Source organism: Triticum urartu, chromosome 4 (genome assembly GCF_003073215.2).
Source record: "Triticum urartu cultivar G1812 chromosome 4, Tu2.1, whole genome shotgun sequence".
NCBI classification, from domain to species: domain Eukaryota; kingdom Viridiplantae; phylum Streptophyta; class Magnoliopsida; order Poales; family Poaceae; genus Triticum; species Triticum urartu.
In genome coordinates, this window is record NC_053025.1 from 137,199,816 (window position 1) to 137,211,324 (window position 11,509).

The window sequence follows — 11,509 nt, forward strand, 5'->3', positions numbered from 1 at the left end:
ATAAGCCTTACTTGTGTAGGTGTGAGAAACCGACAAGAATTGGTACCAATTGTGCTATTTCCTTGTCTGGAGTGATCATTGATCCACTTTCAACTTCGGTCAAGGTACATTTGGTATTCGTTCTTCTCTTTCTACCACTCACATTTTTCTCTTGGAGTGATGGATAGGCAAGGCATTTCATCTTCGGTCTACAACAACAACGACGAGTTCGATGCCGCGAACAACTCCACCGACGCCAAGATGCAAGCTCAAATGGAGGAGATCAAAGCCCTCATCAAGTCCTACAAGCGATCTTCCTCATCTTCGAGAAGACGCTCAAGTACACATGCTTCCAAACTACCATCTACGGCAAGGTCACATCGGCATCGACACCATCACCACCACGAACGTGAAGGTCAAGAGCTCAACACCAACAACCGCTCACCGACTTCACCATCTCCCTTGGCATCTTCGCCAAGCGACTTCAAGGCATCTTCGCCTATGGACATACGGCATCTTTGCCCACAAGCACCTCAAGAGAAGCTCCCCAAGCTCAAGTCCACGACTTCCACGAGCTACTATGCCCTCGACACCGGCCATGAGATTCCTTTCTATGGGACTCTAGAACCCGAGGAGTATCTCGAGTGGGAGCGTTTGATGGACGACTACCTCAAGCTACATCAAGTTCCTCCCAAAGATCAAGTGAAGTGCGCCACAAGGAACTTCCACGACTACGCGTCCACATGGTGGCTTCCCGCACCTTCAGAGACCTACGACACGAGTTGGTGCAAGACGAAGAGAGCTTTGCGGCGAGAGTTCATGCCTCCAACCTACACGGAACAACTTCAACGCCAATTGGAGAACACCATCCAAGGATCCAAGTCCATCGACGAGTACTTTTAAGGAGATGAAGATTGCCTTGCGACGAGCCGGCATGGACGGCCCCATTTCGATGAAGTTCCACTTCATGATGGGATTACACAACGACATATCCAAGACAATCTTCCTCGAGAACTACAAGTCCCTCGACGACAACTACATTGGTGCTCTCAAGGCGGAACAAGAACTCATGAAGGCCAAAGCTTCTCCACCCCAAGCTCACTTCGCGACAACCAAGCTCCATGAGAACGAGCATGAGGCTAGTACCACCAAGATGTCCAAGCCCAACGAGCTCCAAGACGATGCTCCCAATTTCGACTTCACCGCCATCCCTCCTTGTGGCATTTATGATGCCGAGTCTACTTCGACTCTTTTTCAAGATGGTGTGGCGACAAGTACGACTACGGAGAACCTCAAGGACCAAGCTTTGGAGGCAAGCGACAAGGTGGCGAGCCAGGATGATGCTTCCATCTTAGGAGGCGAGAGTGATGATGTGCCATCTTAGGCCTTCATCCACGGCGACAACAACGAGATGGTTGAGCATGGGATTTTCCCTTTGACCGGGGCGACGTATGATGACTTGAGTGACTTGTGCCACCATATTGAGAGTGAGAGTGACTTCACCACTAGCCCCATATATGTGTTGCCACAATTCACATGTGAGGAGAGCCACGACCTCCACCACTTGAGTGAGATGAGTGACTCCACCATATGTGAGTTTGAGTGCACCTATTTTGAGGGAGTGAGTGAACCACCACATAGTGAGAGCGAGATAGTTGATAGGTCATGTGAGGCCACTTTCAACACTAACGACTTGACCTCTACCTCTATTGTGTCTTCTCATTTGGTGCTAGGTCCCTTATATGATGACACGCCGATTCTCGACGACTTCGTCCTACCCTTGGACAAGACGATGGCCATGGTGGAATATGATGCACCCCCCCCCCCACATGGTTCCATCAAGATGAAGATGACCACCATTTGGTCTTTCCCACCTCACCTACACCACTTGAGTAGAATGAACACGGTAATATAGGTGAAGGTGATGCTCTAGTCCCACTAGTGGACATTCTTGACATTGATTGCTCGCATGATGTTGATCAACCTATTTCCATGCTTCATGCTAGTGTGACTTCCCCATGCGATAATTTACCCATTTATGATGAGTATGATGATTGCCATGTGGATTCTATTAGTTGTGATGCCATGTTACATAGGATTTCTTATGCTTATTCTCTCGGTCACATCATGTTTGCCAATCTGCTTGAGTTGTCATATGCTATGCATGAGATCAATCATATGTCATATTTGCAATCTCTTCATAGTGACTATGCATATGCTATTAAAATAAACCCAATTTGCACATATGGCATAGATGACAAGCCCATGGTTATTGGCATTTGTTTTTCTTGTGATGATATTGATATGCTCCCATTGCATCATTTATCTCATATGCCATGCCATGAACACCTAGCTTCGGATATGCATTATTTTGGATGTTGTCCATTTTCTCCATGTGATCTTTCCAATATTGCACATGAGGAGACCCCCATAGTTTCCTCATGCATTTTAGGAGATTGTGATCACTCCCATCCATTGCATGATCCTTATACTTGTATGCTCAATTTGCATCCCCATCGTGTTATACATAACAACTATTCTTTCATGATGGATGACATGTTCTTATACCATGCATCAAATTTCTTTGAGCAATGCTTACCTTGTGCTAACTCTCATGTGCACATACACATCATGATGGATGATGTGTACATTTACCACACACACAATTTCTTTCGTTTGTGTTTCTTTTGTGTAGGTACCCATGAATACTTGTCAACCTCGCAATCCCACGAGTTGACAAAACGAGCTCTAGAGAGCAATGATGACTTGGGATACCATGGAGTGTCTTTCCCACCGCTCTCTTCACGCAAAGACTTCGCGCATTTCTTCTACATGACCCTCACTTGGATATGGGTTATTGTCCATTACATATTCTATGCCCATCTTGCCATGTTCACTTTGCATGATATGCTCATTACTATGCTTTTGCCATGCATTCGTGACCCATGCTTTCCATTACACATGATGATAGATTCTCATACTTGTACGTGTATTTGCAAGCTTGGTGGAGACATTGCTTGTTATTGCCATGTTTGCTTTGTGCCCCATGCCTATGATGATACTTTCATCTTGCTTTGTGTTCGTGCTTGCGATATGTCATGTGCATTGTCTATGTCTATTATTTGCTCACATGACATGATTGCCATGATTTCCTCTAGTATGTTGCATCTTCGCACTACTAGCTTGCATGACTTGATTACTATGCTTGCTTATGTTGCATCACCGATGATTCATACTTGCTCACTTCATGCGGTTGATGACAACCATCTACATGCTTATCACATGATTGTTATCGCTTGCCATCATATATCTCCATATGTTGCCTCTCTCATGCTAGATGATTTGCCATGTATTGAGTGCAATTATTCCTTTAGTCTTGATAATGAGTTTGCCCCCATAGCATTCTCGCATATATTTGGAGATTTTTACATTTCTCTTGTGAAGCATACTTGTCTTACCTCTTTGCACCATATACCTAGTGCCATGAATATTGCCATTGTTGCATCATATTGTTCATGCACATGTGCTTCTAATGGTTATGTGCAAGATAATAGAACCATCATGATGGATGATGTGTTTATCTACCATGCGCATACATTCTTTGTTTTGTTGTGTGCATGTGTAGGATACTTGGACTTCGTGTCAACTTCCACGTCACGTGAGTTGACACTCCGAGATCTTGAGAGCGAACCACTTTCTACCACGACGATTCTACATCGCACTTGCTTGTACTACGGCATTGTGACGGACGCACAAAAACATGCTTTCAAGCTGATATCCTTCTCTTTTGAGAACCCCCAAACCATGAGCATGCATATTGTGGATCATACTACTTGTTTTGCTTGCACCATGAGACTTATTTGTCATCTTGGACCCCTTGCTTGCGCACATGATAGAGATCTTGCTTCAACTTGTCATTTTCACAATTCCATGCATCATGATATATATGCCTTGTGTGTTGCATCCAATTCTTGGATTACTTGCTCCTATCACATGTTTGGTTGCAACAATGTCATCACTTCACATATGCCATGTCCCATTGATTACTACATGCTTGCCTTGATTGCCTCACACATGATGAACAATTGCTCTTTCTATTGTGTTGAGTGCCACACGATATTCACTACACCCCATGCACATTATGCTTGGATTGTCTTGCACTTGATCCATGTGTTTAGACACTTCATTTTATTTGGTGTTGTGAATGATTCCTATGCCTACCATAGACCTTTCATTGAGCAATTTTTGAATGCTTGCTATGATCTTGAGGTAGATGCGTGTTCTCTTGTTACACATATTTGCATCACTACCTCACATCTACATGCTTATCCCCATGATATCTTTGATTGTGCTCAATTTATATGCTTATATGCCATGTCACAATCCTTTGTCAAACCATATGCTTTGCATGATGACGACACTTGTTTGGTGAATCACCTCTTGAATGCTTGGTTTTGCACTAATGATAACCACATTTGTTTTTGTAAGTGTTTGTTCTCTTTGCTACTTTTGAAGGAATCCCAAGATGGTACGACATAGGAGAGTGCCCATTTCGAGCTTCAAGATGACGAGAACTTGGTGGTCGACCACTCCTACACGGTGACGCCATCTCTTTCCCATGGTGATTTGGATTTCGATCCGAGGTCGGATCTTTCCCAAGGGAGGGGAGATGATGCGGAGCATCCTATGGACATCACCATGTCAAGAGTCCGTTTGGCAAGTGACACGTGCGACATCTACTTCACATACATAAAGGTGAATCACCTCCTTTACACATGCTTACTTGACCCCTTCGAGGATGGTATACTACTTGACACTTCTCCCGTGTGCATGCATAGGTATTGTCGGAGCTTCACGGATGTTGAGGAGGAGTGCAAGCGCCAAGGAACAACTACACCATCCGCGAGGGAAGCATGGAAGCGACGACGAAAGAAAACGGAGAACAGCTCCCAGGCCCCGGACATCCAGCCTCGCCAGCCCGGACATCCGGCCGTTCCCGAGCCCCCGGACATCTGGCTCCCAGCCCGGAAATCCGGCCCCTCCGAACCCGAGAGCAACAAGTGCCACCACTCCAGCCCAGACATCCAGCCTCCCCAGCTCGGACATCCGGCATCGCCTGAAAGCCCGGACATTCGGCCCGACCAGCCCGGACATCCGGCCTCCCCTGTCTACGCACAGTGAAGGGCTGAGGCCCATGTATCCCTTCTCCCCCTAGATTATATATACTCCACCTCGTCCAACTTTCTAGGGTTAGCGTTGTGATAGCTCATTTGAGAGATAGAGCTACGCTCATCCATATCGGATCTACTCCACGAGAGAGACCGCGGCCTCTACGGAGAAGATCCCTTTGGATTCAAGCCCCCTTTCTAAGGGAAGACCCCCCCGTGGATTCAAGACCTCCTCACGGAGAAGACTGGTTACCTCTTGTATCATCCGTTGTTGACTTTGGATCTTGTATCTCCCTTTGTGTTCATGGATCTAGCCCATGTGTGATCATTCTTGTTGGTTTGAGTGTTCTCTTGTGTTCCCCTCGTGATTTTCCTCTCGTTTCCCTCCTCGTGTTCTTCGTGTTCATCGCGGGATTCGCTCCTTTCGTGAAAGATCGGGCCACTAGGGTTCTACCCTACATCAGATTTGGTGACCGAATGTTGTTTGGAGTCCCAGATGAGATCACAGACATGACGAGGAGTCTCGAAATGGTCGAGAGGTAAAGATTGATATATAGGACGATAGTATTCGGACACCGGAAATGTTCCAGAGTGTATCGGGTATTTATCGGAGTACCGGAGGGGTTACTGGAACCCCTGGGGGAGGTATATGGACCATATGGGCCATAAGAGGGGAGCACACCAGCCCACATGGGGTGGCGCGCCTCCCTTGGCATGTGGCCGAATTGGAGAAGGAAAAGGGGGGTTCGGCCCCCTTCCTTTCTCTCTCCCCCTTCCTTTCTTCTCCGGTGGAAAAAGGGAAGGGGGCGCCACTTGGGGAAACCCCAAGTAGGATTCGGATCCTACTTGGGGTGCCGCCTGGCCGCCTCCCCTCCCCTCCCACCTATATATATGTGGGGAGGGGGCGCCTAGAACACAAAACATCAACTGTTAGCCGTGTGCGGCGCTCCCCTCCACAGTTTACAACCCCGGTCATATTCTCGCGGTGCTTAGGTGAAGCCCTGCGCGGATCACTTCACCATCACCTTCACCATGCCATCGTGTTGACGGCACTCATCTACTACCTCGACACCTTGCTGGATCAAGAAGGCGAGGGACGCCACCGAGCTAAACGTGTGCAGAACTCGGAGGTGTCGTACATTCGGTGCTTGATCGGTCGGAGCTAGAAGAAGTTCGACTACATCAACCGTGTTGTTAAAACACTTCCTCTTTCGGTCTACGAGGGACGTAGACACACTCTCCCCCTCGTTGCTATGCATCTCCATGGATAGATCATTGCGTGTGCGTAAATTTTCTTTTGTTTTCCATGCAATGTTTCCTAACAAAAATGGCGAGCATGGCTAGAGTGTTTCTTGGGCTCCGATGGCGATTGGAGCGGCGTTGTAGTCGCAGTTGACATGGCCGGAGAGCTCGAGGAGGCGCGGTGGAGCTTCGGCCGCAAGAGGCAGCAGGTGAAGGAAGAAGGTGAGCGAGGAGGCAGAAGCAGTAAAAGTGAACCTGGGAGCCCCTCGTACGTCTTTATAGCATGGTAAGAAGGGGAAGCGGCAAGTGTGAAAAAAGAGGAGACACAGTAAATTTTGGGCAAAAGGGGCGCCTCAGTTCTTGGGCCTGACAGATATGCTCAAAGATACGTTGTGACGTCACATCCAAACTCCATAAATTCAGGAAGGTGATATCATGACACAAGGAAACAAGAAATGTCAAGTGTAAAAGCGTCACAAGCCGGCAATATCCTGTAACCCAGTTAGAAGATAAGCTGTAGAGGCAAGAGAAAGATTCTGGTTCGCTGAAAGATGACCCGAACTTAATTCCAGTATGAAGTATGAAGTTTAACATGGATAAATCCAAGTTAACCTGGGGACTAATGTTGGGGATATACCCCATGGTATGACCTGGCCAGGAATGACTCGGCCATCCTATGGTGGCTCGTAATCAAGCTAGCTATGTGGGCCGTAATTCAGAGCCCGAGAGGCGACTGAAAGAAGAGGCCGGCTCATGGGCCAGTATCTGGTAAACCGACCCGACAAGGAAGCTAAGGAATTTCCCTTACTTGGAAGACGAGATAAGCTGGAAATAGATTAGGACACGGGTCATAGTATGACCCAGATTTTGTCGTAACCTTAGGGCCTCAACCTATATATAAAGGGGAGCCCCTGAGGCAGAAATGACTAGGTTACAAGCTCTCGAGTGCTAGGTTAGCCAAGTCGCACCCTTGTAATCGAGATCCCAAGAAATAACCAATCAAGCAGGAAGTAGGTTGTTACCTCCACCATGAGGGGCTGGACCTGGGTAAATCCGTGTGTCTCAATTCCGACCAACCCCATTCAAGATACTACCTAGCAGCGATGGCCTCACAACTAAGTCCTTTTTCGAGGACATCTGCCGTGAAATAACCACGACACCTAGACCCACAACTTCTCGAGTCCTTCTTGAAGGGAACGAGGGCCCATCGACGCATCCGAGAGCTACAGGCCGGATAGGTGAGTACCCCCATATCCAAGACACTGTCACCGTCAGTTATGAAGGCTTAGAAAAATGATTTGAGTGCTTTGAGGACTATCCACTGATGTTTTATAAGTGATGTTTCCGAGTTTCAAAGAAAGTTCCATACAGTTCGCCTAACTTCTCGGTTTCATTTGTTTTTCGTGTCATGTACGCAATGGGTCATGTAGTAACACTTATATACTCCTAGCATTGGATGGATGTGAAACGTGCCCTTTCTATATTTTCCCAAACTTTAAAAGTTATATGTAGATAAAAAGGTAAGGAAGATGTACATAGCTCTAAGTCTTCAGACGTTATCTTGTATACGTAATCTGACTGTCAATTGTCGAAGTGATAATCGGGTGTCCCATGAAACACAAGAGTTGTATAGCACGTCCTTCGTTTCATAATGTAGTGTATTTTTGTTTTTGAATTTCGATCAAGTTTACAACATAAACATCAACATATAAAATAATTAATGAATACACTTCATAACGAATCTAAGAGCATCTACAACCAGACCTCTCAAACCCGTCTCATATGTCCGGGCGGGCCGCCCAATCACTGCCAGGCGTATTCCCAGACTATCCGCCGCCAGCTCCAGTAGAGTGCTCCCGTCCTCGCTGCGGGGGACGTCGTCACCGGGCCCGATGCCATCGTGATATGTCCGACAACTCTCCGGTTCCGCCTTGCGCTTGATGGAGCACATGTGGATCCACAATGGAAATCAAGGAGACAATGCTTGAGTTTGGCACTTCAAATAAATTTTATGTAAACACTATGTATGCTTGATACCAACAATAGCTATTTATGTAAGGCATTGTGTTGCATGATCAACGTGCATATATTTGCATGAATTTAAGAGTCCGGATTTAAGATATGTGGATGTCCGGAATGAAATATGAGGGCCCGTCTAAATACGCCCGCGGATGCGTCCGTAGATGTTTGAGAGTCCGTATTTGTCAAGTCCGGCTGTAGATGCTCTAATGATACTGATGTTGTACGGGACTTTCACACAAAACAAAATATGTACTGCCTTGCCTTGTGAAACGAATGGATTTACGGCGATCGAAAGTGCACTCATGAGTCGGGAAATACCGTCGGGCCGGTCGCGCCCGTGTTGTCCCCGTCTCGCTGTTAGGTGAGCCAAGCAAGAACAGAGAGAAATATTCCACGTGCCCATGCGCGCACACACGACACGCCGCGCGCTCACTCTCGCCGTTCCAATGCGTCGGGCCTACACATCTACAGTATCTCTCATCCCAGGCGCTCGCGTGTCGACTGTGGAGTTCGTCGGGAGAGAGGCCGAGGCGACCGCACCATTCTTGAGAACATGACCATCTTGCCCCTGGTCACACGCGGTAAAATACACCCGATGCCCCTGGTGCTCCTCTGTCGGCCTGCCGTACGGACGGGCCCGCATCGCGACGACGCATCCGACGGGCGCCGCAGGTCCACGCCACCCCACTTGCTCTCCGGCATGTCAGAATCTATTTATCACCGCCCGGCTACCTACCCATCACCCGCCCCCGCTGCCTCCGACCCGACGGCAACGAAACTTTATCCCGCGGACCCGCACGTCAGCGTGGTGGGGCACGTAGGGGTATCGCGAAGTGGTTGTAGATATTTACCGCTCACGTGAAGTGACCAACACGCTCCGCTGACGTGCGGGCCCGTGGCCAGCTGGAGAGCAGAGCCGCAGCAGCGCGGCTCGCCCGCCAAGCCGGAAGCAGCTTTGCACCGGGGGGCACCATCGTTGTCATAACTGACACACGGGTCCCGGTTGGTCCCGGGCCCCGCAGGTCCGTGGGCAGTGGCGCTCCAAGAGATGGCAAGTTTGCATAAATACCCCTGCGACCGCGCGGTTCACGCCTCCCTCTTGCACCCTCTTTTACACTTCACCCATTCCACCCCCTCCCTCTGTTTACAGTTGGAGATAGAGAGAGAAGCGCCGAACCCCATCCAATCCTTTCTCTCTCTAAAACCCTCCCAAAACCACACCCAACCAACAAGGGAGCTCCGCCAAATCCGCTCGTCCGTTGCCAGCTGATGAAATCGGGGCTTGCCGCGGTCCACTCTCGTCGGTGATGGACGGTTGCTGGCGGCTCCCCGGAGGCCACGGCGGCGGCGCCGCCGGCCGCGTCGTCCGCGTGCACTTTCTGGACGCGGATGCCACCGACGACTCCGACGAGGAGACGAACCGGCCTCAGCGACGCGGCGCGCGGCGATGCGTGCGGGAGATCGGCCTGCCGCGCGGGTTCTCTCTTCCGTCCGCCGCGGCGGGTGCGGTGAGCAGCTCCTCCCACTGGACGCGCGAGAAGAGGTTGAGGGCGGCCGCGGCCGGCAAGGCGCGTACGTTGGTGGCGTGCGGCGGGGATGATTGGTCCGCGGGGGCTAGGGCGGCCCGGCGATTGCGCGGCGTGCGGCGCCGGCCGTGGGGCAAGTATGCGGCGGAGATCCGCGACCCGAAGCTGGGGCGGCGCGTCTGGCTTGGCACCTTCAACACCGCCGAGGAGGCCAAGTCCGTCTATGACTCCGCCGTGCTCCGCCTCCGCGGCCCGAGCGCAGTCACTAAGTACACCGCGCCTTCCCCCTCGCCGCCCGTCTCCACCGTGACGGCGTCCGCGCCGTCGCCGTCGACATCCGCGGCCTCTCCCACGTCGCCCTCCACCACGGCGGCCCCTCCTCCGTCGCCCTACGGTAGGGCGGCCTCTCCCCCGTCGCCCTCCACCACGGCGACCTCTGCCCCGTCGCCCATCAGCACGGCGGCCTCCCCCCCGTCGCCCTCCACCACGGCGGCCTCCCAGTCGGCGACCACCAGCTGGTCCTTGGTGAACGCGGACGAGGAGGTGACGGCAGCGTTCGGCCTGGGATTCGTCGACGAGGAGACCTCCCTGAACAACCTGATGCAGTTCTGCCTCCCCGCGGCGTGCAGCAGCAGGTGGGACCCCTCGGCGGACTTCGTGGAGCTGGCGGACCTCGACGACCTCTTCGCGCCGGAGCCCCTGGCGGCCTGACCGGACGGGACGGGAGAGCGGCGACGGCAGCTCCACCGCAACTTTTTGAAAGAGAACAGTTTTAAACATAATTTTACTTTATTTCTCGGGAGTCTGCATATTTTGAGAGGCGTGCGGAAATATTTATCCGAAACTTTTGCTTGGCATTTTATTTCGAGAGAGGAATAAACCGTAGCAGCCGGAGGGAAAAAGACCGAAATGTTGTCTTCTTCTCCGAGGCCTACCGTTAAGCTTAGGGGCGTTTTTGTAATTTGGAGTGAGGATGTGTTGTCTTGTGTGCGAGCGTGTCGGGGCTGGATTTGAGCTTGCCGAGAGAAAGGCTGCCATTGAGGGGACAGGAGCTGGCGAGGACGAAGTAGTACCAAGCTTTGCTTGGGTTTTACGTTGTGGGAACGAGTGATAGCTATGCACGTGATCCGTTTTCCCCTATGGTTTGGGTGTTGTAATTCAAAAAGAAATCTGTGGCGCAACATGTTTATGATGTACAGTAACGTGTTGCTACTATGTTGCATTGTGCAGCTGTGTCAAATCGGTCTGGATATTTTTTCGCCAAAATAAATAAATCAGTCTGGATCTGTAATTTTTTGCAGAACGTTGTTGGAACTTTTAATCTATATATATACTTACAACAGTATATATTTTTGAGGGATTAATCTATATTATACTCCTATATAGTACTCCCTCCGTTTTAAATGACTTGTCTTGGATTTGTCTAGATACGGATGTATCTAGACTCATTTTAATGCTAGATACATCCGTATCTAGACAAATCTAAGACAAGTAATTCGGAACGGAGCGAGTACTAGAGTATGTCATACCAGGACTAAAAGTGGCGATAATGATTGGACGATGGTCCAGAAA

At 49.9% G+C, this 11,509-nt stretch overlaps 1 protein-coding gene across 1 annotated transcript; it reads left to right on the forward strand.

The window, feature by feature from the left end:
* The first annotated feature begins 9,486 nt into the window (after positions 1-9,486).
* On the forward strand, positions 9,487-11,152 carry LOC125551099 (ethylene-responsive transcription factor ABI4-like). The gene has a single exon (XM_048714257.1). The coding sequence runs from the start codon at positions 9,719-9,721 to the stop codon at positions 10,646-10,648; it is 930 nt and encodes a 309-aa protein (XP_048570214.1). The 5' UTR covers positions 9,487-9,718; the 3' UTR covers positions 10,649-11,152.
* Positions 11,153-11,509: the final 357 nt, after the last annotated feature.

Excerpts from the sequence above, each read along its gene's own strand:
- LOC125551099 (XM_048714257.1), top strand. The coding sequence starts at position 9,719 with ATGGACGGTTGCTGGCGGCTCCCCGGAGGCCACGGCGGCGGCGCCGCC.